This window comes from Baudoinia panamericana (genome assembly GCF_000338955.1).
Source record: "Baudoinia panamericana UAMH 10762 unplaced genomic scaffold BAUCOscaffold_10, whole genome shotgun sequence".
Classification (NCBI taxonomy): Eukaryota; Fungi; Ascomycota; class Dothideomycetes; order Mycosphaerellales; family Teratosphaeriaceae; genus Baudoinia; species Baudoinia panamericana.
Window position 1 is genome coordinate 737610 of NW_006911266.1, and position 24776 is coordinate 762385.

Here is a 24776-nt window from a genome sequence, read left to right on the forward strand (position 1 = left end):
AAACGGAAACGTGTGAGCCTCTCGAGGTATGCGGTAAGCCACTAGCCTGCACGAGTGCCGTGTAGTGAGCATGATAAGTGGCAACCACATATCTGAATGCACAACTACGGGCAAGCCAAAGGTTCTTTACGACTATTGCAGTGTAAGTTAGCCATGTGAAATCACGGCCACACCGCAGTCATCGACGGGCTGCTGCTGGCTGAGAATGAGTATTGCCAGAGGAAGCGCGTACGCGCTTGACCTCTCTATAGAGAAGCGTGTTGCGCAACCATCACGACGAACGCCACGGCAGAGGAATAACAGTTGTGATGATTTTGCCCAACAGATATTGCCGCACCACTCTCTCGTTCTCGAGAGTGATTTCGCAGGAATATCGCTTTGTAGATGGCGGAGATACAACAGGTTATGGGTGCCAGAACGTTTCGTGCCAGAGCACCAATTCGACAGTAGGATGGCAAGCATGCCCATACAGCTAGCTATGGCGAGCCTACACTTTCTGAACCCAGAACCAACAGCAAGTCCCATCGGTCGTCTTGACGTCGTCCATCCAAGTCAGACACCTGGGATGCGCCTACGCCTACTCCATTTGCTCCCCAATCATGCCGGAAAGCAGTGGTATCATCCAAGCCAACAAGCAACACCCAATCGCCAAGCCAGTGCCTTCTCAAACGTGACAAGAGATCGTTCGCATGTATCATCCATGCAAACTGCGTCAAGGCTACTCCTTCGCATTCTCATTGAGCTCCAACGAACAGACCATCTGCAGCTTCTCCAGCTCCGGATGCTGCATCACGAGCTTCACACTCCTTGCACCTGCACCAACACCAGCAATCGTGCCATTGGCTTGTCCCGGTTGTTGCTGGGCTGCCGTAGCACCACCAACTTGGCCCACGGAACAGCCACCGTCGTCCAAGCACTTAATCTCGCGCCCAGCGATGATCTGCTTCAGCCGGCCGTTCTGCGCATTGCGGATCTCCACAAAGTCATTGTCGAAGAGGATGAGGTAAGCGCCGTACAGCGCGGCAGACTGCGCGTTACCCACAAAGTCCATGATGACACTCCTGCTGACTTCGCCGTGCTTGTTGACGTAGACAGCGCAGTTAGAATAGACCAAGAGGAACTCCTGGTCGCTTAGCCGCAGCATGCCAAGGGCGCGTTGGTCCTTGATATGGCTCGCGATGTTTTGGACATGCTCCTGTTTAGTGTCCGGGACGGAGAATGGCTGTTTTCGTTCGAGGGATAACACCTCGAAGCCTCTCGCTGTACAAATCGCAAGAGAAGAGTGGAAGAGATTCATGCCCGTGCACTCGGCCGGAATATAGAACTCGTCGTACTCGCGGAAGAACTCGGTGTTACCACGTCGAAGCATACCGACACCCACACGCCGTCTTTCCGTGGACTTCTGGTAGACGGGTTCCAGCACCTTGAACACCGAGTTCAGGTTCTCTCGCTTCTTGTAAAATAGGAGTGTGCGATCCTTCATACGACCGGCAAGGAAGAAGCCGACGTCCCGGCTGCCGGAAAGCTTCTGAGGAGCTCGCTTGGTGGAGTCACTGGACGGTGCCGGTCCGTTGCGCTCGTTGGGACACACGACGTCGAGGTGGTAAGCGATCAGGCTCTTGTCAGAGATGAGCAGGAAGAGGTTGTGTTCCTCAAGGACGGCAATCTGGGAGACTTTGACCATCGGTATTGCCTGTAGAACATTAGCACAGTCAGCTTGCCACGAATGGAACGTCTTACTCACCTTCGTCCACCCTCGAGGATTCTCGAGCTCGCTAATGTACACACCGAAATCTGTGCCGACCGCAAGCATTTGCTTAAGGGGCGTCTGACCACCAGTAGCAGAAGCCGGACCCATCACAGTGAACCCAGTCGCACAATTGACTCTTGCTCGACAGACCGGAACAGGCCGTCCCGTATCCTTGAACCGCGTTTCAACCTCCTTAATCGCACGATCAACTGGGGTACCCTTAATCACAACAGTCTTGCCGCCGCCAGTCGTCGCAAAAGCATCGGTGTAGAACGCCGAGTCCGCCATCACCTTTAGGCGGAAAGGCTCTGCATGCTGTGCGTACAACGCCGCTGCATGCTTCGTCTTCGCCTCGATGATCTTGACGCACCATTCTCGCCTTGCCGCCTCGTTAGGCGCGAAAAGTGTGTATATGTCGCGACCCAGATGCTTGATCTTGAACGGATACATGATCTTGTCCGAGTCCTTAACTTCCGAACTGTTCATGGTCTGCAGACTGTTCGTGCTGGAAGAGGTATTGACGTGCTGGAGAGTGTTTGGTCCTGGAGACTGATTGGTCTGCGTTCTGGTCAAGGCATTCGGATCGGCAGATGTGGCTGTCCGTCCGGTGACCGCCGAAGTGATACCTTTGACGTATGTGCCCTTCTGCACGGCAGGATCGTTCGTACTTTCCAATATCAACAGATCCATAGGTATCGGCAGCCTGCTGACATCGTACTTGTCCACCTTGCCGCCTTGGTCGCTTCGCTGAGATACGATCTTCGCAATGACGAGGTAGTGATCAAACAGCAGCGCATGGCTTTCAAGCCACGTAAAGCGGCTATCGCCCATTCTCTGCAGGTCGCCTTTATGTATCAATTGTCGGCCTATGTGATCGAGGTTCAGCTCCACAGCCTGCTGCATCCCAGGCCTGAGCACCAGCTTGACACTCAGATCTGCGAGATCGACTTTCCGTTGCACCTCCGCGACGCGTGCATCGCACTCGAGTGTGACATTCTTCACCTCGTCGTAAGCAACCTGCAGATTCCGCTTCTCTTCCTCAAGGTGCTCACCGCGCATGCTCTTCATCACAGTCTGCAGCAGCAAAGTGTACCTTTGCAACCTCGTAATCGGCGCTTTCAGATATGTATCCCAGCCCAGCCGCTTCGACCGCGGATCCTTCACAGCCCGTTCGATAAAAGCACGAAAGTCAATATTACGATCCAGCTCCTGCCGGACGTAGAATGTGGCACTCGGAAACCCTCCAGCGTATTCCAGATAAGCAGCTTTCGCCTTCCGTATCCACTGCCGGAATATGTCCGAAAAGCCAACAATCCATGGACCCTGTTCCTGCTGCCTGTACTTGAGCTGCGGGAGTAAGTGATCCTCGTTTGCTTGCTTGATCGCCTCGACACGCCCAAAGACATCTTTGATGAACTTGTCTTTTCGCTTCGGCGTGATGATAGAAGGTTCGGTGTTTAAGAGCGTATCTCGATACAATGTTCGCAGAACGGTGAGCTGCTCCATGTAAATGTCTTCTGAATATACGATCTCATGTAGCACGTTCTGCCTTTCGAGCTCTTTACGGTCTCTGTTTTCTAGATCTTCTTTGCCTAGATGGTAGAACTCGGCCCAGCTTTCACTCGTCCGTACAGGCTGTGTCTGCAAGTTGAGCTTCTTCAGTGTCCGCTGACAATGGTGGCTGTAACACCGTCCGGGTATCAGGAACTCGTGCAAGGTAGGGGAGTAGCATCCGGCGCCAGTAAGTTGAAAGATAACGCCGGACATCGGTCGGGACACGAGCTTGACCCATTCTTCGGTGCGGACCAATGTGCCTGCGGCGTACATGTTGTTTACGACGTGGTTGCTCAACCCCTCAGCGTCAGCAATATTCATAGTCGGCACCTTGTTTGTGAACAATGCAACCAACGCCTCCTTCACGTCTGCCTCTTTCAACTCGCTGTACTGTTCCGGGCTCACGACCTGCAACAGCCACTTAAGCATTCCCATCAGACCCCAAGGTTCCGTACACTTGTTGAAATCTGGCGCACCGAGCTTCCCAGGCACGAAGCGCTTTGCCCCTAGGCTTGGCAAGTCCGGCACGACGCTCGAGGCTGGTGTGGACTCGTATAGAGGTGTGTACACCGAAGTCCTGTACTGCTGCTTAAGCCTTGCCTCAGCGTCCGTCTTTGAGCGCAGCGGCTGCGAGACCAGGGGCGTTGTTTGGTGGTTGATCAGACTGGTACTTCGCGGAACATACTGTCCTTGCGCGTTGTAGCCGTATGCATCCGGCGCGTGCGGATACGGACTGTTACCGCTGCTTTGACTGTCGTACCCACTTCTCAAGTTCGTCTGTAGAGGTGGCATAAGCGGCTCCTCACCTGGTACGGCGGGCAACGGCCGGCCTGCGTGGTACGTGGTCGAAGCTTGCTGGAAGAAGATGTCTGGTGGCTCGTCCGGAAAGCGTATGGGCAGTTGACCCTCGGTAAGCGTATATTCATCGCCCTCATCATAGCTTTGCCGCCTGCCGTGTGCTGTAGGCTCGGAAAGCCCACCGGTGCCACCAGCATCAACACGGGCAGCTGGGTTGAACGGTGGGAATGGGTGGATACTGTCCGTGTGATAGTCGTACTCCCCTCGACTGATCTGGCTTGACTGGCTCGCGTGGCTCCGCCGCATACTACTGTGCTGTGAAGAGACCGGCTGACTGTACGAGTCCTGGCCGTTCACGTCCGGCATGAGTATGTGGGTTGTGACGAGCTGACTCGGATCATTCCCACCATAGCTCATTTGTACATCTGGGCCAGTAAATGCACTCACGTCGTAGCCGCCATAGTCGTCGCTGTCGCTCGCTGTACCAGCGGACTGTTGAGGCTGTGATTGCCTCGAATCTCTTACGGACCCATAGTTAGAGAAGCGGAGTTGGCTGCCGCTGCTTTGCCGTCTCTCTTCCTCCTCTGCCTGTTGTATCATTGCCAACCCCTGCGTTGCTTCTGCATCGCTGTCGTCGCTGTAATGCTGCTCATGTGTCGCAGGCGACAAGTGACCGTTCAAAGAGTGACCGTTGCGCGCGGTGTGCGGCGAAGAAGAAGTAAATAACGGCGTTGGCTGAGGTACATCCTCTGCCGGTGGGCGGCTCAGCGATATCGAAGGGCTGTGTCCCCTACGATTCCCACCGCCAGCAGGTAGCAGCGTATTTACGAGATCATTGAAGAGCTCTTCCTGCGCCAAAGCCTCGGCCTCTTCGTGAGTCGGTGTCGTCCGGCGATTGCTCAGATGATTGGTGAAATAATCGGATTCGACATCCGGCTCCGGTGGGCCTGGTAGTGGCCTTGATTGCGGATGTCGATCGAGCGTGTTTGTTCTTGAAACCAGACCGTGAGCAGGCGGCGTCGGTCCGGGTGTGATTGACGGAGGCGACGGTAACGAGACATGCGAGTTGGTCGGATACAATGGCGAGGGTGATTGCCGCGCATCATGGCTCATCTGATAGTGCGGAGGAGACGGCAGAGTCAGGTCATCCGCCAATCCCGGCAATGCAGGTGAGATTTGGTAATGGCTGTGCTGCGGCACGGGAATGGTACCCAGACTATGCGCGTGAGGTCGATAGGTATCCGGTGGATAACCTGGACTGCTGGTAGAAGACTGATATGGATACTGTGGCACTGACTGTTGTCTCTGCGGAGGTTGCGGTTGGTAAGTGAGCGGTTGAGCTGATGGTTGAGAATTGTAGTGTACAAATGGTTGTTGCTGCTGGGGTGGTGACGGTTGGTACTGCTGTTGAGGCGAGAATGTGCTACCGGAATAGCTGCCTGGCGCATAGCCATACTGCGGCCCACTGCTGCCCGCCGAAGGTGGCTCTGGGTAGGCAGACGGAGTGTATTGTTGCGGATATGGAGCCGGTGCTGCTGTCACATAGGCAGCTGGGTTGTACTGTGGTATTGATTGCTGGTTTGGCGGCGGCTGCGGCGCAAAGTGTTGCGGGTTATATGACGGTTGTTGGTAAGGCTGTTGGGTCCCATATCCAACGCCTACGCTTGGATTTTGTGGTGAGGCATAGCTGTCTTGGTAGACGTTGTGCCCAGGTTGTTGAACGGGGCCACCTCCTCCTTGAGAAGGATCATACGAGTGCTGACCAGGATATTGCGGTTGCGCCGCATACTGCCCGCTATAGTTCCCATTCGGCCCAGGCGCTGGCTGCTGGTATTGGCCGTACTGGTCATAGTAGCCTTGGTTGGGCGGCGGAGGTTGTTGGTATTGTCCGCCCTGGTAGTATGACATTGTAGCCCTTGTATGTTTTCCGGCTATGTCGGGTCTAACAGCTGTGCTGGCGGGACAGTCCTGCCAGCAGGCTGAGATGGGAGACGGCGCGCAAGCCGCATGGATGTCGCCTGCCCGTTGACAGTATGCTATTGCTTCCCAGGGCGACTCCGAAGGCGCAAAGAGTCATTCATCCTAAACCTATGCTTCTCTTTGCGAACCCTTTCTGGCCAGGCGGCTCCAGTAAGCTGTCTCAGTATGTCGGGCTGCGCTGCCTCTAAATGCCAAGTTTACGCCTCGCCTTGGCGACGGCGGAGATCAGTCACCAAGACGTGCGGAGGTGTCTACGTGCTGTTCAATTCGCAAGATTATGGTGCTGTATTGACCTTACGCAACTCAGCTGGCTCCTACATGCGACCTTGTGTGCTGACTCAATCGACGAACACGCATGCGGGCATTCAAGGGTCCAGGTCCAGGTTGCATGTGGCGTCTCTCACCACGTACCCCGCCAAGAGTGGAGGGAGGAGTGGCTTGGTGCTGCATAGGCCACCTTCAGCGAATCAAGCCACCCCCTACATGCATGCGACAGGTGAGCGACCAAACAACACAACCTTTACTAGAACATTGTCATACCCTGGGATAACGTTTGAGTCGGCCCCTTGCAACCACGGCATTGCAACCACGGAGCCTGTTCGCCCAGTGTCCGAAAGACTGCCGCACAACACCATGGCTTGAACGGGACGACAAGACATTTTCTACCCTGAAGGCGCCCTTTGGTAGGTGACTGATGTGATGGGCGGCACGAACGCGAGGGGCCCACCACCAGAAGTCGAGAGAGCACCACCGGACGAGGATAGTATGTAGGCAACGCTTTGCGCCATCGCTCTCCCTCATCCTGAATGCCGCCAGCATCGAGGCACCGTAGGGAGGTAAACAAACGGCAAGGTAATTCCGTCATTCGCAGCAGCACACAGCAGCTCAGCGACCAGTTGTACGATCACTCGAACAGTCGCCTTGATCAACTGATATGGTGCCCGACTACATGTATGTACACAACGAGGCAGAACGCGGCTTATCCCCGCCTTACCCCACGACCGAGGCAAACAAGACGTCTCTCCACGCTCGAGCTGAGGTTGAACGAGGTAGGGCGATTGCATTGTGGTACGGTAACAGGCTGTTCTTTTTGCACTCCTCCCCGTACAATCTCCATAGCGCACATCTTCGCTCACACCTCATCCTGTTCTCGTTTCGTATCCTTCCACTCTCCTAGCAAAAGCCTCATCCTGGATCTAGGACAAAGCATCAGCAAACTCCAGGTCGGAGTCTATCTACCATCGTCCCCAAGCCTCATATCTCGACGCTGTGCTACGCAAAGATGGTCATCAAGCACGATTCGCCGCAGTCGAACAATATCTACGTCAATCCTGATGTTGATGATATAGAATTAAACCGTGAGACTGCGGAGCGCGATGGCGCGTTCATTCCTGAGACGGATTCGACGGGCTACCGCATACGAGAAGAACCGTATGGCACCAAGCGACCCATTCGCGTCGTTTTGATGGTACGCAAACTGTCGAGCATGATTGACGTGCTGTCTTGAGCAATGCTGATGGCTATACCCAACACTCACAGGGTGCAGGCGCATCGACGCTGAACTTCTTAAAGAAAGCAGAAGAGCAGATGCAGAATCTGAAAATCACCGTCTATGAGAAGAACCATGATGTTGGCGGCACGTGGCTGGAGAATCGCTATCCGGGCTGCGCTTGTGACATCCCTTCTGTCAATTACCAATTCTCCTGGAAGATCAAGCTCTGGACGCACTTCTACTCCTACAGCCCAGAGATCTGGCAGTACCTGAAAGCTATTTCCGACGAGAATGACTTCATCAATAAATACATCAAACTCCGGCACCAGCTCGAACAAGCTGCGTGGGACTCGGAAGCCGGCGTCTGGAAGTTTAAAGTGAAGAGTCTCCAGACTGGCGAAGTGTTTGACGACGAAGCGGAGTTCTTCATCAACGCAGGCGGCGTGCTTAATAATTTCAAGTGGCCTGACATACCCGGTCTGCGCTCTTTCAGAGGGAAGCTGATGCACTCAGCTGCATATGAAGAAGGCTACCCATTGGAAGGAAAGAAGGTTGCCGTGATCGGTGCTGGAAGCTCTGGAGTGCAAATCGTCGCTAAGGTCTCTAAGATCGCTTCGCACATCTACCACTGGATTCGTTCGCCGATCTGGATTACGGCAGGCTTCGCACAGACATGGGCAGGGAAAGACGGAGCGAACTTCAAGTACACCGAGGAGCAGCTCAAATATCTCGAAGATCATCCGGAGAAGTACCTCGAATACCGCAAGCAGATTGAGAACGAGTTGAACCAGCGCTTCAAGTTCATCATCAAGGGAAGTCAGGAGGCGAAGGATGCTCGTGAGTTCAGCTACAAGCAAATGGCAAGGCATCTCAAGGACGATCCAAGGCTCGTCGAAAAGATCATCCCGAAGAATTTCAACCCCGGCTGCCGTCGGCCTACACCAGCTCCTGGCTACCTCGAAGCACTTGTTGCGCCAAATGCCACCATCTTCACCGATGCGATCGGTCACATCACTGAGAAGGGTTTCGTTGACCATGAGGGCAAAGAGCATGAATGCGATGTCATCATCTGCGCTACCGGATTCGACACCACCTGGCGGCCACGGTTCCCTCTGCTCAACGGCGCAGGAGTGGACCTGCGCGACTTCTGGGCCAAGGAAGTGGTATCTTACCTCAGCATCGGCATTCCTACCTACCCAAACCACTTCACCTTCTGTGGGCCATACGGGCCGCTCGGCCACGGTTCCTTCATGCCGCTCATCGAGCGCTGGACGCAATACATGTTCGACGTTATTGTAAAAGCCCAAGTCGAGAACGTCAAATCCTTCACACCCAGGCTAGACCTTTCGAAGCAGTTCCTGCAGCACGCGGATCTGTTCTTGCAACGCACGGCGTGGACGAGCGCTTGTCGAAGTTGGTTTAAGCAAGGTAAAATTGACGGGCAAGCGGCTATCTACCCTGGCAGTAGGCTACACTTCCTACATTTGCTGGAGAGGCCAAGGTATGAGGACTTCGAGATGGAGTATTGGGACGCGAACAGGTACGCTTTCTTAGGCAACGGCTTTGACACGAGGGAGTTTGACGGTCGAGACATCACAATGTACCTCGGGTTGATGGACGGTGAAGACCGGCAGCCAGATTACGATGAGGACTTGATCAATAAGCTTGCTGGTTGGTCTGTTGGTATGTAAGTGATATCCTCCAGGTAGTTGCGGACGTATGCAAGATCTCTAGCGCTCGGACGTAACGCCTCCGCTGTTGGTGGTGTCAAGCAATGCCACTAAAATCGCGCCGACGCCCGACTTGAACCCCGAGAGCACGCATTCCACCGAACTGCGTTTCGGCCGGTTGTCGACATCATACCAGTGACAACGATGGTTTTCTAGTATAAGAAGGTAAGTCATGCTCGTCAAATCAGGCTGTCTCTATCTCTTGCATCCCAATCACAGTCACAATCACCAAAACACCTACATTAAGACGCTTTGAAACACATCACTAGCTATCCATACCAGTTCACAGCCACAAGATCTCCACGAAACCAACAAACATGGCTCCGAAAATGCACTTCAATCCATCTACAGAGATCCCCAGCCTTGAGGGTAAGGTCATCCTGGTAACGGGCGGCACAGCTGGCCTCGGAAGGGAGACAATCCTCTCTTTCGCTGCGCATCAGCCAGCGCACATCTTCTTCACAGGGCGTTCGCAATCTTCCGCAAATTCCCTCATAGAAGCAGTCAGGACGACGCAGCCGCGAACCCCAGTTACCTTCATACCATGCGATCTCGCCTCCCTTGCCGCGGTGCAGAAGGCGGCCAAGGATGTACTCTCCCAGACTGACCGGCTCGACATTGTTATGCTCAACGCTGGAGTCATGGCATTACCTCCCGGTCAGACCAAGGACGGCTACGAGATTCAATTCGGCACCAATCACGTCGGCCACGCTCTGCTCGCGAAGCTTCTCACCCCGACAATGGAGGCAACCGCAAAGCGTACTGGTGACGTCAGACTCATCTGGAATACCTCGACGGCTTACAACATGCACTTCGGAGAGGGAATTCATTTCGACAAGCTCAAGACGGACGGGCGTGCAATCTCACCCGTCGGCCTGGGATGGGTGCTTTATGGACAGTCCAAGCTCGCGAATCTCGTCTACGCGCGTGCCTACGCCAAGCATCATCCCTCGATCACGTCGGTTGCGATTCACCCGGGAGTCTCGCCTACCGGCCTTGTGACATCGTTGAGCTTCGCCCAACGCATGTTCATCTACGTTGTCAATTTTGGATTGATCATTACGCCGGAACAGTGCGCTTGGAATCAGCAGTGGGCTGCTACGGCTCCCAAGGGGACTGGCGAGCGTCAGGTGGAGTCTGGACGGTACTATGAGCCACTTGGTGTCAAGATGACTCCAAGGTTCAAGGCTTCGAACGATGCCCTTGCGGAGAAGCTTTGGGACTGGACGCAGACAGAACTGGAGGGCTATACCGTCTAGCAACGTCGAGGAGTTGAGGTAGCAGGCGATAGAAATGATGCATTCTTGTGTACGATATCATGTTGGTAATACCTACTGTAATGTCTGCGATGGCAACGAGCACAAGAGCACGTCCACAGCCGTCGCCTAACGTGATGTTTCAACGCACGCCCTTCGGTATGACCAGACGCCACCGTTATCCTGAGTGGTAGCGATAGATCACCTTGGGGCTCCTTTCTGGCGCTTATGCGTGACACTTAAAGATGCTCAAACAGCTTGGTGAAGAGTTCGATGTCTCCTTTGTACGAACCGTAGCCTGTTCAAGCAGCTAAGATAAGGTTAAGTACTGCACTGCAACGGGGCCATGGTTTAAGGGGAGCCAATGCTCCACGTCCGTCCTGCCACGAGTGACTGCTTCAATGAAGCCTGCTCCTCCTTCGCTTCTGGGACGGCGTCTGTTATGTACCATTGGACTTTGGCAAACACTGGGTGTCATCAAATTTCGCGCTTCGAGGTATAGTAATGTAGCTGCTGGCAATTGTAGATTGGAGGTCTCGGGTTTGCATCGATTTGTTCAGGTTGCCTCGGTCATGCGAGACGGCAGCAGCACCCCCACAATGACAGCACCTTGTCGATCCCCAAAGCCTCGTGAACAGCAAGCCACGGGTGGCAGCGGTGACCAATCGCAGGCACATTATTACATTGCACATGTCTTGACCAGCCGTGTCCGCCCTTCGATCCATCTGTGCCGTGTCGAAGTCCGAGGTTTGCGCAGAGGTGTGCTACACCTTACGAAGTCGTACATGGCGAGCTGACCTTCTTGGATACATCATCATGTAATATTATAATCATGTCAGGCAAAGAAGACATTGCCTACGCGGCACAAGCTGTAAGCAACCTGAACAAATCTACGTTACTGCTCGGTAGAAGTTCCATTATGCTGAGACTGGTATCGAGGATGCCTTTACCATCTATCATCATATACAAGAACTCCCAGAGCCAACCACGTCAAGCTATGCTGGCGGCCCAGCACTTCCAGCACTTGGTCACGCAGTAGCTGGGGCGTTGGCAAGCGGAGGCGTCAGACTTGTGCTATACCCACTCGAACTTGTCACGACACGCTTGCAGGTACAGCGGCAGCTCCGTGCTCCCTCGGAGGCACCGTCCGCGGCCCAAGATGCGGACGCCGAATATAGATCGCCACTCGATGCTGTACGGAAGATCTATAAGCACGAGGGCGGCTTCTCCGCATTCTATACTGGATGTGCACCCGATCTAGTCAAAGGCGTCGCAGACTCTTTCCTCTTCTTCCTTGCGTACACTTTCCTACGCCAGCGTCAGCTCAAGAAGGACGGTACGAAAGATCTCAGCGTCGTTAAGGAATTAGCGGTCGGCATCGCCGCCGGGTCGTTGGCGAAGCTCTTCACCACTCCTATACAGGTGGGCCCTGACAGCTTCGATTGAGTAAGGCTTCACTGACCGTTTGTGTATCATTAGAATGTCGTGACCCGAAAGCAAACAGCAGCTCTTGTAGCAGCGCGAGAGCCGACGTCGACAGCCAGCCCAGCCGAGAGCGACAAGTTGAGCGTCAGAGCAATTGCTTCTCAGATATATGACGAGAGAGGCATTACAGGCTTCTGGCGGGGCTACTCGGCATCGACTATCCTCACGCTGAACCCAGCAATTACCTTTGCTGTCGACAACCTGCTGAAGCAGCTGCTTCCGCCATCTAAGCGAGACAAGCCGCCACCAGCGCTACGATTCCTGCTCGCAGCCCTATCGAAAGCTGTTGCAACCACTCTGACGTACCCGGTGATACTGGCGAAGTCCAGAGCTCAGGCGGTATCGCACAGCTCGATTGCGGAAGCAGAAGGTACTGAGGAGACTCCCTCGGACGACCGTAAAGGCAGACTCCGAAATCTTACGCACCGAGCGCTCCACCTTTTAAGCGCACAGTATAGACTCCTCTTGGCGGTGCGCACGATATATCGTAACGAGGGCGTAACCGGATTGTACTCTGGCCTCGAAGCTGAAGTGCTCAAAGGCTTCCTAAGCCACGGACTTACGATGACGATCAAGGACAGAGTTCACATCGGCGTTATACAGCTGTACTACATGGTCCTGCAGCTCCGGGGCCAATGGACGCAAAGGGTGCAGGAGGCGAGGAGCCTTGCAACTAACGCCAAAGCGCGGGCGGAGAAGGCCGGGGAGGTTGTAATGGAGAAGGGCGAAGATGTTCAGCGCAACATTCACCAGCTCGCCGCCGGCGGCAGGGAGCAGGCGGCAATGGTCGGCGAAGCGGTGATGGAAAAGACTGCGGGATCCCAGCAAGATGTGCAGAGTCTTGCCGCTGACGCGAAAGTGCAGGCGGAGAAGGCCGGCGGGTCTCTAATGGAGAGGAGTGTGGCACTGGGAAAAGATGTCACAAGTCTTGCCGGTAACGCGAAAGTTCTGGCCGAGCAGGCTGGCAGTGCGGTGATTGAAAGGACTGCAGGAACTCGACAGGATATTCAGAATCTTGCCGCTGATGCGAAGGTGCAGGCCGTGAAAGCAAGTCAGGCAGTTCTGGAAAGGACTGGAGGACTGGGAGGGGACGTCCAGAGTCTCGCCGCTAGCGCAAAGGCTGGAGCGGAGCAGGCTGGGAATGCCGTGATGGAGAGGACGGAAGGATCTCGAGGCGACATCTCCAATTTGGCCACTGATGCGAAGGTGCAAGTGGGGAATGCAAGTCAGGCCGTGATGGAAGGCGCCAAGGAGCTGGTCGGGAACGACAATGGTAATGAGTAGGAATCTTTCCATCGGACATTGGTCTTTGTTTCAGTAGTGTATCTATACAACCTTTTGCGTCCATCCAAAATCCATCATGACTTTCTTGGAGTTGCGCGCTCCGCGAATAGTGTTGATGCGGTATCCGGTATGTATTATTCGACGCTCGAGGTCAAGCCAGGCCTTGGCTTTGCGGCTCTCGACTTCATAGAAATCCTCGCGTAAAGCGTCGACAGGTGCGGGAGGGTCAAGCGCTGCGAGCATTGCAGTGCGAGTGCCCTGGCTGGTACTGACCATTTGTAGTCCATCGAACGCTCTAACATCGACCTTGCTGAGCCCGATGTATGAGGGCAACCAGCCCTGGAAGCAGCGGATATACGTCAAGTTACTCCAAGTGGACGAAAAGATGGTGAGCACAGGAGGCGTCCTGGACCATGCATCGGAGTCGGCGCTGTTGCTGCCACTAACGTCCAGTAGAGGATCAGCACGACATAGTACAGCCAGTGCCGGTACCCATTCAGCACAGCCTTCGAGGTCCAGCCACTGAACCCTCAATAGGCTTGCACTTAGTTGGCGCAGAATGGCTGCAGGTTCGTTGAGGTCTTTGTCAATCATTGAGTAGTGATGCGAGCCGCCAGCCTGGATATCTGGAGCATGTTTAGTCGAGATAGTCGCTGCTGTCAGATTTGGTGTCAATGTTGGTCGGGGCCAGTAAGCAAGTGAGAGATGGGTGATCTGTGGAGCATGCTTTGCTAATGACAGCAAATCCCGCCATGAAGCCGTTGGCGGTGGATGAGAGAGGCAGAGATGTGTCAAGCCAGCAACACGTGGCAAGCTGATAGTTGCTCCAATGGCAGGTGCTGAGCCATCTTCAGCCTCCCATGACTCGGCAACCTCGTTACTTTGATCTGTCATTGCAGCGATCCGGTCATGTTCCAACAGTCTCGCGATCCGCTTGATTGTTAGCGGACCGTGTCCAGCCAGACCCCCGAGATCGAGTCGTTCGATCATCGCATCTCCGTGAGTCAGCGCATCAAGCGCATTAACATCGATAGGAGGACCGAAGTACGCTAGGTATGATAGTAATCGAAGACGTAGTTGTAATGACAGTTCAGCAAGCGCGACATAATCCTCGCTATCGAACATCTCCCATTGCTCAGCAAGCCGTTGCAAGGCAAGATGCAGCAACCTTGGTGGTCGTTCATCGATTGCGGGACCATTGAGGGATAGTAGTCGATCGAATCGCATGAACTGCTTTGGCCGCTGCCGCTCGACGTCCTTCACTGGATTCAATTTGCCTTTCGCTCCTTGACCTCTTCGAACGGACAAGGTAGGCTCCCAAGGACTTCTGGTGGCCAACCAGCTTTTTGGCGCCGCAGGTCCAGGAGTCCTCATCCTTTCGCGTAGTCGAGCACCGATCTTCGGCTTGGGTGGCGCACTTTCCGGTACGCCGAGAATGCTTCTCAGTTCTGGTGGTACAGATGGCTGATTGACAGAAGCAGCAAGCTCTCGCTTCTTTTGTAGACCTTCTGGTGTCTCGACATTGCGCAGCGCACTCAATCGTTCGTTGACGGTTGCAGTTGACTCACTGCCCGCTCCGCCATCTTGGCGTGAACCGGCGGCGGAACCGGAGGATGACTGGCCTTCGACTTGCTTGAAGTTGAAGACTCGCTTCTTGGGCATGTAGCCCCGGATACTGTGACTCAGACCGCTACTGTATGAGCCAATGTTGCCGCTAAATGTCAGTGCGCTTTTCAGGTAGGGTTGTTGAGCGAGAAAGAATCATGGAACAAGAGTTGGTGGCGTTCCAACATCGCGTTACAGAAACTGGCCCGAGCGTTGGCACGAGTCATTGGCACTCAATAGCTGACATCTGCTATCGCTTCGAACGTTCCTTGGCTTCCTTACACGCTCGAAGTATGTAGTACCCATTTTGTAGTCGTCGAGTACGGCTCGGACTTTGCAACATGGCTGGTATAGTACTGCGCCCACCTTCTTTCTCGCCTGCGAAAGCGCCTGCTGAATACAGCTCGCCCAACATTGCGTGGCTGACGGAGACATGGCACGTTACTCACTCCACGCTTCCAATGTGGAAGGATAAACGCAATATCCGAATCAAGTATACGCCGCTGCCAGCTTCTGTGTCTTCGATCTCGGTAGAGTACACGGACCGCATGGACGACGAGGTGTCCTACCAGAGTCTCAAGGATGAGAAGATCCAGACAGTGCACGGAGTCGACAAGCTCGCGAGTTCTGGAGACGCTAGGGATGCGTGGGATTGGCACGGTAGGGGCTGGCTGATGCTTGCAGGCAAGCTGGCACATAGCCATTGGGAGATCCTGGGCTGGGGTGACGAAACTGGGACGGGTAATAAGTGGGTTGTCACAATGTTTGCGAAGACTCTTTTCACGCCTGCTGGCATCGATGTGTACTCGAAAGGCGTAGATGGGCTGCGGAAAGAGACCGTTCGGGCGATCAAGGATGCACTAGCGAACATTGAGGACCAGAACGTGCAGAAGATGGCGGTTGAGCTGTTCGACACCACGCTCGACTCGGCTCGTCGATAGATCAAGCTTTCGTTTGTGGTTATCGTCGGCAGTGAGACGAATAATGTGGCTCCATAATTTCTCGATCTTCAGGCTGGCTGGTTCGTGTGTTATGTGTCTATTACCGTAGCCGTACCGTCCATCTACGCAAGCATCGCCATTGTCCCACCTGCGGTGCGTCGACGACATCTAACCCTTGCCGTACCACGTCTTGTGCCCGAGAACCATGCGGCACATCATGTACATGGACGCTGTGAGGCGGTGTTAGCCATGATCAGCAATACTCCTGGCCAGGCACATGAGTGTGTACTGACCTGAGGTCGTTGAGATCAACAGGGCGTAGTATGGGTAAAGCATCAAGCTAGCACGTGGGCCCTATGAGGACATTGTCAGCCATACGCGCATATATAGCCGTTCCGCCTGTCTCCGGGCTTGTCAAAGACCATGCGACCACGTCGTCACGAGCCTTACGCACCTTCTCCCATTGCCTCAGACCGTCGTGGGTTTGGTGTATCCGCTGCCACTTTGGGACATGGTTGGGCCGGTAAAGACCTGGGAAGTTGATGCTGGAATGGCGTCAGTGACGGTATAGTTGCGATGGGTTGGATAGCAACATGCTGCGAAGAACATACCGCCTAGCGAGTGTCGCACGCATCGTGACTAAAGTGCTGTACTGTCAAGTAGACCGCCGAATGTCTTCGTACTGATTGATGCGGTAGCAGGAGCTGTCAATGTCGAGCTCCTGCGACCCGCGGGAGTTTCCGGCGCGCAAACGCTTGGCAAGGCTGAACTCCTCAATGAGCACACGATGTCGGCGTGACAACTTCTCTTCTGGACAGCGCCTGGTGTTGTGCCGCCGGCTGAAGGGCCATTTCGAACCATGGCGCCTGACAGGGCTTGCCATATACCTTGCATTGTTCCTGTGCGATGGGTGCGCGCTTCAATCACTGGTTGAGCAAACCGTCAACCCGCAGGTTGCTACGACATGTTCTTCCGCCAGAGAGGCGCGGAAGCTTCACACCATGCTGTCGGACTGAACGAACTCATCGGCGATGGCAGGGATATCACTCTGCGGCTCTCGCCCACCCGGGAGAGGTGAATGGCTTGCAAGGACTTGAGGACGCTGGGCCCAAGGACAGTGATGAACGCTTGGATGCCAAGGCAGCGAAGGCAGTACAGATGCTTGATACAAGCACACAGGAGTATGAGAAGACTTTGTCGAGCAAGGATGAGTCTTTGCCAAAGATACACAAGAAGCGTCTTCAGCGATTTGCCACGCCAGCAGAGGTCGCGAAAGCGATGCCACTCTCACGGGCTGCCATGTCAGAGCTGGTAGGCGAGGTGCATGGTATCAAACCGAAGCATATTAGCGACTCCTTTGTAGCGAAGCTATTCGCCACCGCGGCATTCCCTCTTGACCTGGTCGTGCGTGGACTTGGCTTCCTCGGCGTTCAGGACGTCGGTCCGCTTGCTCTGCGTGAAATGGCATTACGAGCTGGTTCAACCGATGCCTTCATTGGTACTCTTGCAACGCTGAAGCAGATGAAGATCAAAGTCAGCAATGCTTTGTATTGCCGCCTTCTCCGGAAACTTGCGGCAGATGGCCAACCGGAAATGTTTGATGCGTTACTCGCCAATGATCAGCATCCGGACTCTTTCGAAGACGATATGGTCCAGGATCGTCTGCTGAAAGCTTTTTTGCATTTGGAGCAATGGCCGATGGTCCACGTTACTATGATGGGGCGCGCGCTTGCCGGTCACGAATCTGAACATCGCGCATGGAATGAACTCCTCCAGCATTACTTGGAGACGGGCTCCTGGCACAATGTTGAGCAGACATGGCAGAGTATGCAGGCACGCAAAGTGCACATCACTCATCGTACTGTTGGGTTTATGTGGAGGTATGCTCTTCCCGAGCGCCGAAAACGGCACCGTCCAGCGCTTTCCCAATGGCACAGTACTGATCGACCGCACTTCGACGCGCTCACGTTCGTCACTAATGCCTACATGTATGCGTCGAGGCACGGCGACAGTGTGGCACCGAAAGTATGGGTGGAGATGTTGAAGCGGTATGGGATGGTCTACCGCCTCTGGCCTGAGCTCGAGAAGCTTGCGTTATGGCTCGGCGAGCGATACGGGACTGCGGATTCATGGGAAGCGATCAAGAAACGGCAGCAAGGGTCCGTATTACCGAGCGATCCTTTCAGCACTATCTTCCACTGGCAGATGCAGCAGGCATTGTTTGTTTGGGGTTTCAACAACGCAGCCATGATGCACAGACTGCGAGTGCGGCCTTTGAAGCTTGGAGGAAGCGATGGCATGACACCTTGGGAGGATTGGGCGCAAGGACTCAAGCTACTGAAGCGGCTGTCTACAACTTACGGTGTAGGCTTGCGGACTTCCTTCATCCGCAAGGCATTCCTCCTGCGCATGAAGATCATCTTCTCAAGGCGGCATACCGACGTGCCAGTCACCCGCCTTATTCGAAGGCGGAACCGCCTAAGCTTCGAACAATATGTTCGGCAAGGGTGTGAAATTTTCGGTCCTCGTCTGACTGAGCCCGGCCCTCAACCGATGCGAGACGGCGTGCCTGTGTACTACGTACATGGGAGCCGAAGCCCGCACCGGATGAACAAACCAGACCATCTACTGAGGTCTCAACGCGCTCTCAAGCAATTCAAAGTTGACCGAACCGCATTGGATACAAAGCCGCACACGCCACCTGGCACTAGCGAGGTGCATACTTATTCTTGACCCCTCCGCTTCGCTGGTCCACCGTGATCACCCTCGCCCTCAACCGCATCGATGGCTTTCTGCTCATTCAGCGAGTTCGCATCCGCCACCCAGTCCGCAAGGTACTCCGGCACCTGCTTCACCTTGTTCGCCTCTGCCGCTATCGGCTCGGCGAAGGTGAGATACGTCGGCACGACACCGATCCATGTCTTACCGACGACATCCGGATTCTGCAAGTCGGCTTTATCATCGCTCGGCCCACCAGCACGAGTCTTTGCCGACGCCGTCTCGATCCGGACTTTCAATACTCCCGTCGAAGTGATCTCCGCTGGCGTTGCTGGAGCCCGGCTGTTCTCCCACCGCTCCGGGATGCTGTTATTGGTAATCAGCTTCAGCGCGTACGTGATCTCATCAGCGTCCGTTATGACCGAGCCATGACCGAAGCAAACCGCCGAGCGGTAGTTACAGCTGTTGTGGAATGGCGCGAGCGCAAGCACGTAGCCGTCCAAGATGCTGCCGCAGACGCAGAGGGGTATTTCGTCGTTGGCTGTCAGCCGGAAGAGGCGAGCGACGGATGAGCCGTGGAGGTAGATGTGCGGTTCTTCGTCGTGATCGTACTGTCCGATTGCGCCGAGCATGGGTAAAATGGTCGGGAAATGCGGGCCATCTTGCTTGGAAGGTGCATTGAAGGAGACGTGCAGGATGGGTGTTTCGTTGATTATGCCGTGGACGAGTTCTGCGTTGTACTCCGCTGTGATGCTACTGTCAATGGTTGTGATCTATGTACAGACAAAGATGATGTACACACTTCGCTTCGCAAGGCGATTGCCTTTACTGCGTTCGTCCGGCTTGTATGTTGCTTCAGGCGACATTGCGGCAATGACTCAACTTGACCAGTGCCAGCTTGGTTCACGATAAAGCGCAGGAAGTAGGGAGGTATACGCAGGCAACGGTATGTATGACTCTGTAAAGTTTGCTTCTTCGAGTGTCGGAGAGTCATAAACAATGACTCGATGCAACAAAAACATTGAGTCCACGCCCCATCTCATCCTGAGCTGCATGATGCGGTCTAAGCTTGCGGCTATAACTGCCGCTTTCGGCGCTGTGCTAAACGCAGGTGGAGCTCTGCCTACATGCATCGCTGGAGTAACATTCTTCAAGACTGCACTAGTCCAGACGGCTGGCAAAGGATCGTCCATGTCTGATAAACGCTGTTTTCGCCAACAATATGCTGCTTTCCGCTGCTGATGGTTTAGAACAGGGTTGCATCTTAACCCTCCATATGCTGCGCACGCGTCCTGTGCTCGATGTCGCTCCACTGATCCTTCCGAACGCGACGCGTTGCTGAGACGCTGCGTTGTTGCTCGAATCAGAGGAGGGATGGCTCTATGAAGTCCGCTAGCGTGACGCAGCGACAGCCAGGCTCGTCGCAGAGCGTGGTCTTCGCCGCTCGCGGCTTGTCTGTGAGCCTTCAAAGTAACCTTCTGCCAATGGCGGTGCAGCGGCAGATGGCGCTCGAGATGCGGTCATCAAGCGACTCTGTGGCCAGCCCTGTAGATGGATCTGAGCAAGCGCGAGGCTGGCCAAGTCCGTCGAACGGATCGGTACTTGCAGCTGTTCTTTCTGTGCAAAGAGCCGCCATACTCTCCCTCTAGTCAACGTCGTCCGCGGATGTATCAACACCCTTATGCCCTCCGTGATGCTGCGCCTGCCCGCCAGCAACTCCATCCGCCTTCGCAGCATCACCTGTCGCTCCCGCACCACCGATATTGGCATATGCGCCCTGCGGCTGCTGCGTGCCCTTGTGCCACATCGCGCTATGAGCGGACAACACACCCGCCAGGTTCTGATTGATGCGCCACGGCGCCACACCCCTCGAGTCGGCGCGCTTTTTCTCCTCTTCATCCTCCTGCACCGCTTGCCGTAGCTGGTCGCCCCATAGCAAATGGAAGTTAATGTTGAAGTATACGTCGCCAGTCTTCCGGTTCTTGAAGACGTACCGCAAGCAGTGGCTTTTCTGGTCTACGTATTTGATCACTTTCAGACTGAAGCCGGGCAGTTTTAGCGCGAAGTTGGGGAAGTCGAGGTAGGGGTTGTAGAAGTCGCCTTCGTATAAGCGGCCCTTTTCGAAGACGAAAGACTCGCGATGTTGCGCGGATAGGAAGTGTTTGCGTCGCTTTTCGTTCGTATCGGGTAGTCCATGTTTCCGTCGCACGTCGCTTCCCGATCCAGAAGCGCCTTCCTTCAATGGGTCCTTGTCCGCCGGTGCAGGGAAGTCGGTATCCTCGTCATAATGATCGCCAATGCGCATCGCGAACCAGCAGCTGAGGCTTGGCCCATACAACCATGGTTCGTCTGCGTATGCATCGCAACTTAAGCCGGGATCAACGAACTCCTTCACGATCCTGAAAGCCGTATTGAAGCCCGGCGGCAGCTTATTGCGAATGGGATGATCGAAGTCGTTTCCCCATACCGTATCCAAGCTCGACAGGTCCTGTTTCGGTACGAAGGAGAATCCTATCGAGTATAGGTCCTTGTCATGCGTAGGATCGTTGAAGTACGGCGATGTTTGAGGCGAGGAGGAAGGTAGGCCGTGAAAGCCTCGTATGCGGACGTTGATCTTCGCGCGCACGTACTCATTCTCCACGTAGACTGGCACATCCGTGTTGACTCGCACGACTTCGTGTAATGCTTGGTCGTATGAAGGCCCGGCGGTGATCATGAGCTTGTACTTCTCCGTCTCTACGTCGTCGGCCGTTGGGTTATTACTTCCACTGAAGCCGCCGCTTGCGACCCGTTGAAGCTTCGCCTTGACTGCTGAAGCCATGTTTGCAAAGTCAACATCAAGCGCATGCTACAAACACGAAGAAATAAAGCGCATTCGCTACAGTCACGTAATGTTTGGCTATTCACAAGTGAATGTCAACCAGCGCGAAAATCGACGTCCCTCATGCGCAAGCTGCAAGCTGACGTCTCCAGTCTGTCAGCCGGACGATTCACATGCGGCCGATCGTCCACCTCGGCCGAGTGAAGTGAATGATGGGCAAAATACTGAACGTCGCTTGCATGTCTGCCATATGCGAATAAGAACAACAAAAAATGTGAGTTGAACCTTGCCCGATTTGAACGGACGACCATCTGGAGACTCATTCCAACAGTTTTGGCTGTCTGGAATCAGATACGCTACCACTGCGCCAAAGGTCCACACAATAAAGTCGTGGATCATAAATAATGCAATATCTAGGGTTTTCCATCCAGTGCCGAGCATGTACCGGATTCAGCGGCTATATCAGGCCACGAACACATCCATAAGTAAGACAGGAAAGCATGGCAGCATGAAGACAGAATATGCAAGGCTACTCATAGATGAAATATCAGTATCATACCTCCCTTCGTGCCTTCGCGGATTACAATATAGGCATTGTTGCAAAGCTACCCTGCAAAACGATAAATACCTCCGAGGGTATCATTTGTGATCAACCATTGCCTTCCCTTTCCCAGTATCGACACCATGTACACCTCACTCCAACATCTGAAGCAACGCAGTCAGCTAATACCCTCCCGTTGGCGGAGTCGCGCTGATACATGCCAGCATCAACTTCTCGTAATCGCTACCAAACCGTCAGTACATATCCAACCAAATAACACAACAAGATTTCTTTTGCTTACCCTCTCGTCTCACTGCGGATCCGCTCCGCCAAATCGCGCTTGTAGAAATGCTTGTAAGCAGCTTTACACTGCTGCAAGCGATCCCGATTCCAATGTATCATGACCTGCATCACCACCGCGTCAGCACATACCCTTCACTTAGCGATCAGGAAAGGACTGTCAAATCTCACAATCCGTCGAATCAACGCCGAATCATTCGTCCCCATCCCTCTCATCGCATCCTCCAACAAATCCGCATCATGCTTCGCCGGATCCTCCGCCGCTCTCACCATAAACAGCAAAGCATCCTCCATATGACCCGAAAAGTCCTTGCGTATGACCTCCTCCAGCGAGCGATGGTACTTCTGCCGGTATTGCTGCGCGATGGCGCGGAGTTGGCCGTTGGAGCGACTGGAGATGATGGAGCATACGGTTAGTTGGTCGGCACCCATGCGTGCTTCGGTCGCTTTGTAGAGCTCCGCCACGTCCGCTTCGATTTGTTGTGGGACGATGGGCGCGGATTCTTCCTGGCGGCGCGCGGACATGACCATGTCGAAGAGTCGCTCCGTTTTCGCGCTTAGGTCGCCTTTGACGTCTGATTCTAGTGTGCGACGGTAAGTGTGTTGGTAGTGGGTTTTGATCGCGTTGATGTCGGCGTTGCTGCGGGAAAGCAGGACGTCGTTGAGCGCCGTTTCCTTGGTTCCTAGGCCTTTGATCGCTTCGTACAAAACATGGCAGTCTTGATCGAGCGGTCCACGGACGATAGCTTCAAGACCCTCGCGGAAGTTACCGGACGTCTCCGAGTGGATGTCTTTCATCAGGTCTCGGTGGAGCTGGATGGCAAACGCAGACTTTACACTGTTGATTTCAAGCGGGCCCAACTGGCCCAGTATGCGGATCAGCGCTTTCTCGTCGGTCCCGAAGCCTTTCATTGCAGCCCGTAGTCCGTGGGCCGCTTGAGACATGTCCATTTGCGACTGCTGGCCGGGCACATAGCCGGGTGATGGCGGAGCAGGCGCGGCAGGAGCGCCATACCCGAATTGCTGCTGGGGTGCACCGTAACCTTGGCTTTGAGGAGGTGGAGGGGCGTTGTACTGGTTCGGAGGCGGTTGTTGGTTCCATTGGCCGGGTGGAGGTTGGTTCCATTGGTTCGGCGGAGGCTGACCGTAAGAGCCATGGTTTGGTGGTGGTCCTTGAGGCGGAAAAGGCGGGCCTTGAGGTGGCCCCCCTCCGTAGAAACCTTGGTTCATCGGCGGCGCTTGACCTGGCTGTCCGTACGATTGCTGTGGTGGCGGATAGCCTTGCTGTGGCGGGTAAGGCGAATCTGCAATGCATCAGTATCGGAGCAGTGGTATAAATTCGGTTGGCTCACGAGGCTGTTGATATGGTGGCCCTGGTGGTCCTTGACCGTAGTATGAGTTGTTCATTTTGATCTCCCAAGATCGAAACAGTATAAGGGTATGGAATGCCAAGTCTTTACGATAGCAAAGAGACGCCAAGATAAACGACGTATGTGAAAGTTGTCTACCTTGCTGCGCCTTCACCAGCTTTACGTCTTACGTCTCTGCGGGGTGCTTCCACAAACACAGATTGCTCAGCCAAGCACGAAGGAAAGGGCCCGCGGGGGGCTGAGCACGAGAGTTGCTGTAAGCTTGAGCTGTCTGAGTGCCGTCTGCCGAGTGCTCACGTGCTCTTCACGTATGCGTCTTACAATGGTCATGCTCGGAAAGGTTGAGCCTGCCGACGGCGGCCTGAATGTGCGACATGTTATCTCACCGGAGCGACTGTGTCACGTTGCACAAGTGGCATCAAGCTGCTCGATTGCCGCAGGAGGTGATCTTGCACAAGCTGATGGACACTGCTCAACCCTCTGTAGATAGAGTTCCATGAGAATGATAACCACTCGGCCACCTGCTTCAGGTCGTGCAGTGGCGACACAGCACATCAATGGTCAGGGGACCGCCCCAGTGCATTGGTCTGGTTGACAGGCGAATGGCATGGCATCTCGACACAACATGAAAGGGATGAAGGAGCACAACATTTTCAGCAAACAATCCCATTCTCTGACCGGTGCGACTTCAACGTACAGCACTTCATCCCATATCGGACCGGCTGCCGCCTTCATTCTGCACTGCTCCCTCTCCTCATGGTTCGCAAGTCAATGTTCGCGAAGGGCGGCAGAAGGATTTCGCCAAGCGCTGCGCCATCCCTTTGCAAGACGGAACGTCACTGGCCGAGTGCTCGGCAGGCACACTTCCTTCACCAATCACGCTCTCCCACGCTGCGTGGCCAATCGTGGGTATGATATCAACGGTCATAGAACCTCGTTCTTGTGAGTTCTCGGTCTATGTAACGCGTGCCGACATCCTGCGGGTTCACTCGGCATTAGATCGTCATTCCTGGGGGCGCACGGCAGTGCCCACAGTATATGACTACAATGTGGAGTGGTAGTAACGCCGTAAAGATTGTGGGTATTGTTATCACATCTCTACTGAAGACTGCAGTCAATCCCACCCATATCATCAGAACCATTGATTAATA

General features: G+C 54.5%; 12 protein-coding genes and 1 non-coding gene across 13 annotated transcripts; 6 read left to right on the forward strand and 7 right to left on the reverse strand.

The window, feature by feature from the left end:
• Nucleotides 1–317: 317 nt before the first annotated feature.
• On the reverse strand, nt 318–6438 carry BAUCODRAFT_36535 (uncharacterized protein). Its single transcript, XM_007680457.1, has 2 exons — nt 1745–6438; nt 318–1693 (listed from the first exon to the last, which is right to left on the reverse strand). Exons 1-2 carry the CDS (start codon nt 6008–6010, stop codon nt 719–721), a joined length of 5241 nt encoding a protein of 1746 aa, XP_007678647.1. The 5' UTR covers nt 6011–6438; the 3' UTR covers nt 318–718.
• Nucleotides 6439–6567: 129 nt separating this feature from the next.
• BAUCODRAFT_219843 (uncharacterized protein) lies at nt 6568–7108 on the reverse strand. The gene has a single exon (XM_007680826.1). The coding sequence runs from the start codon at nt 6945–6947 to the stop codon at nt 6606–6608; it is 342 nt and encodes a 113-aa protein (XP_007679016.1). The 5' UTR covers nt 6948–7108; the 3' UTR covers nt 6568–6605.
• Nucleotides 7109–7142: 34 nt separating this feature from the next.
• Nucleotides 7143–9316, forward strand: BAUCODRAFT_36536 (uncharacterized protein). The gene is made up of 2 exons (XM_007680458.1): nt 7143–7550; nt 7622–9316. Exons 1-2 carry the CDS (start codon nt 7365–7367, stop codon nt 9263–9265), a joined length of 1830 nt encoding a protein of 609 aa, XP_007678648.1. The 5' UTR covers nt 7143–7364; the 3' UTR covers nt 9266–9316.
• A 77-nt stretch (nt 9317–9393) lies between these two features.
• Nucleotides 9394–10680, forward strand: BAUCODRAFT_36537 (uncharacterized protein). The gene has a single exon (XM_007680459.1). The coding sequence runs from the start codon at nt 9622–9624 to the stop codon at nt 10561–10563; it is 942 nt and encodes a 313-aa protein (XP_007678649.1). The 5' UTR covers nt 9394–9621; the 3' UTR covers nt 10564–10680.
• Nucleotides 10681–11153: 473 nt separating this feature from the next.
• BAUCODRAFT_36539 (uncharacterized protein) lies at nt 11154–13464 on the forward strand. Its single transcript, XM_007680460.1, has 3 exons — nt 11154–11431; nt 11500–11982; nt 12040–13464. The coding sequence occupies exons 1-3, from the start codon at nt 11393–11395 to the stop codon at nt 13327–13329; spliced, it is 1812 nt and encodes a 603-aa protein (XP_007678650.1). The 5' UTR covers nt 11154–11392; the 3' UTR covers nt 13330–13464.
• Nucleotides 13465–13555: 91 nt separating this feature from the next.
• Nucleotides 13556–14991, reverse strand: BAUCODRAFT_26279 (uncharacterized protein; the record flags this gene model as incomplete). Its single annotated transcript, XM_007680367.1, has 2 exons — nt 13556–13597; nt 13636–14991. The coding sequence occupies 2 exons, from the start codon at nt 14989–14991 to the stop codon at nt 13556–13558; spliced, it is 1398 nt and encodes a 465-aa protein (XP_007678557.1).
• Nucleotides 14992–15213: 222 nt separating this feature from the next.
• Nucleotides 15214–16225, forward strand: BAUCODRAFT_36543 (uncharacterized protein). The gene has a single exon (XM_007680461.1). The coding sequence runs from the start codon at nt 15276–15278 to the stop codon at nt 15873–15875; it is 600 nt and encodes a 199-aa protein (XP_007678651.1). The 5' UTR covers nt 15214–15275; the 3' UTR covers nt 15876–16225.
• Nucleotides 16226–17033: 808 nt separating this feature from the next.
• Nucleotides 17034–18507, forward strand: BAUCODRAFT_150291 (uncharacterized protein; the record flags this gene model as incomplete). The annotated part of the gene is made up of 2 exons (XM_007680827.1): nt 17034–18446; nt 18496–18507. 2 exons carry the CDS (start codon nt 17034–17036, stop codon nt 18505–18507), a joined length of 1425 nt encoding a protein of 474 aa, XP_007679017.1.
• A 91-nt stretch (nt 18508–18598) lies between these two features.
• On the reverse strand, nt 18599–19459 carry BAUCODRAFT_124804 (uncharacterized protein; the record flags this gene model as incomplete). The annotated part of the gene is made up of 2 exons (XM_007680828.1): nt 18599–19338; nt 19396–19459. 2 exons carry the CDS (start codon nt 19457–19459, stop codon nt 18599–18601), a joined length of 804 nt encoding a protein of 267 aa, XP_007679018.1.
• A 389-nt stretch (nt 19460–19848) lies between these two features.
• BAUCODRAFT_219988 (uncharacterized protein) lies at nt 19849–21573 on the reverse strand. Its single transcript, XM_007680829.1, has one exon. It carries the CDS (start codon nt 21412–21414, stop codon nt 20239–20241), a length of 1176 nt encoding a protein of 391 aa, XP_007679019.1. The 5' UTR covers nt 21415–21573; the 3' UTR covers nt 19849–20238.
• Nucleotides 21574–21694: 121 nt separating this feature from the next.
• Nucleotides 21695–21791, reverse strand: BAUCODRAFT_t27. The gene has a single exon. It is a non-coding gene; the product is annotated as a tRNA-Trp (tRNA).
• A 332-nt stretch (nt 21792–22123) lies between these two features.
• On the reverse strand, nt 22124–23806 carry BAUCODRAFT_36548 (uncharacterized protein). The gene is made up of 4 exons (XM_007680462.1): nt 23608–23806; nt 22427–23559; nt 22257–22360; nt 22124–22198 (listed from the first exon to the last, which is right to left on the reverse strand). Exons 1-4 carry the CDS (start codon nt 23660–23662, stop codon nt 22138–22140), a joined length of 1353 nt encoding a protein of 450 aa, XP_007678652.1. The 5' UTR covers nt 23663–23806; the 3' UTR covers nt 22124–22137.
• A 111-nt stretch (nt 23807–23917) lies between these two features.
• Nucleotides 23918–24303, forward strand: BAUCODRAFT_36549 (uncharacterized protein). The gene has a single exon (XM_007680463.1). It carries the CDS (start codon nt 23948–23950, stop codon nt 24113–24115), a length of 168 nt encoding a protein of 55 aa, XP_007678653.1. The 5' UTR covers nt 23918–23947; the 3' UTR covers nt 24116–24303.
• The last annotated feature ends 473 nt before the right edge of the window (nt 24304–24776 follow it).

Excerpts from the sequence above, each read along its gene's own strand:
- BAUCODRAFT_219988 (XM_007680829.1), bottom strand. The coding sequence starts at position 21,414 with ATGGCTTCAGCAGTCAAGGCGAAGCTTCAACGGGTCGCAAGCGGCGGC.
- BAUCODRAFT_36543 (XM_007680461.1), top strand. The coding sequence starts at position 15,276 with ATGGCTGGTATAGTACTGCGCCCACCTTCTTTCTCGCCTGCGAAAGCG.
- BAUCODRAFT_219843 (XM_007680826.1), bottom strand. The coding sequence starts at position 6,947 with ATGACGGAATTACCTTGCCGTTTGTTTACCTCCCTACGGTGCCTCGAT.
- BAUCODRAFT_36535 (XM_007680457.1), bottom strand. The coding sequence starts at position 6,010 with ATGTCATACTACCAGGGCGGACAATACCAACAACCTCCGCCGCCCAAC. Across the intron at positions 1,694-1,744 it reads ATCCTCGAGGGTGGACGAAG|GCAATACCGATGGTCAAAGT; the intron begins GTGAGTAAGACG and ends AATGTTCTACAG.
- BAUCODRAFT_36537 (XM_007680459.1), top strand. The coding sequence starts at position 9,622 with ATGGCTCCGAAAATGCACTTCAATCCATCTACAGAGATCCCCAGCCTT.
- BAUCODRAFT_36549 (XM_007680463.1), top strand. The coding sequence starts at position 23,948 with ATGGTCATGCTCGGAAAGGTTGAGCCTGCCGACGGCGGCCTGAATGTG.
- BAUCODRAFT_36548 (XM_007680462.1), bottom strand. The coding sequence starts at position 23,662 with ATGAACAACTCATACTACGGTCAAGGACCACCAGGGCCACCATATCAA. Across the intron at positions 22,361-22,426 it reads CGGCGTTGATTCGACGGATT|GTCATGATACATTGGAATCG; the intron begins GTGAGATTTGAC and ends GTGGTGATGCAG. Across the intron at positions 22,199-22,256 it reads ATCCGCAGTGAGACGAGAGG|CGATTACGAGAAGTTGATGC; the intron begins GTAAGCAAAAGA and ends ACGGTTTGGTAG.
- BAUCODRAFT_36539 (XM_007680460.1), top strand. The coding sequence starts at position 11,393 with ATGTCAGGCAAAGAAGACATTGCCTACGCGGCACAAGCT. Across the intron at positions 11,432-11,499 it reads TTGCCTACGCGGCACAAGCT|GATGCCTTTACCATCTATCA; the intron begins GTAAGCAACCTG and ends ACTGGTATCGAG. Across the intron at positions 11,983-12,039 it reads TCTTCACCACTCCTATACAG|AATGTCGTGACCCGAAAGCA; the intron begins GTGGGCCCTGAC and ends GTGTATCATTAG.
- BAUCODRAFT_36536 (XM_007680458.1), top strand. The coding sequence starts at position 7,365 with ATGGTCATCAAGCACGATTCGCCGCAGTCGAACAATATCTACGTCAAT. Across the intron at positions 7,551-7,621 it reads CCATTCGCGTCGTTTTGATG|GGTGCAGGCGCATCGACGCT; the intron begins GTACGCAAACTG and ends CAACACTCACAG.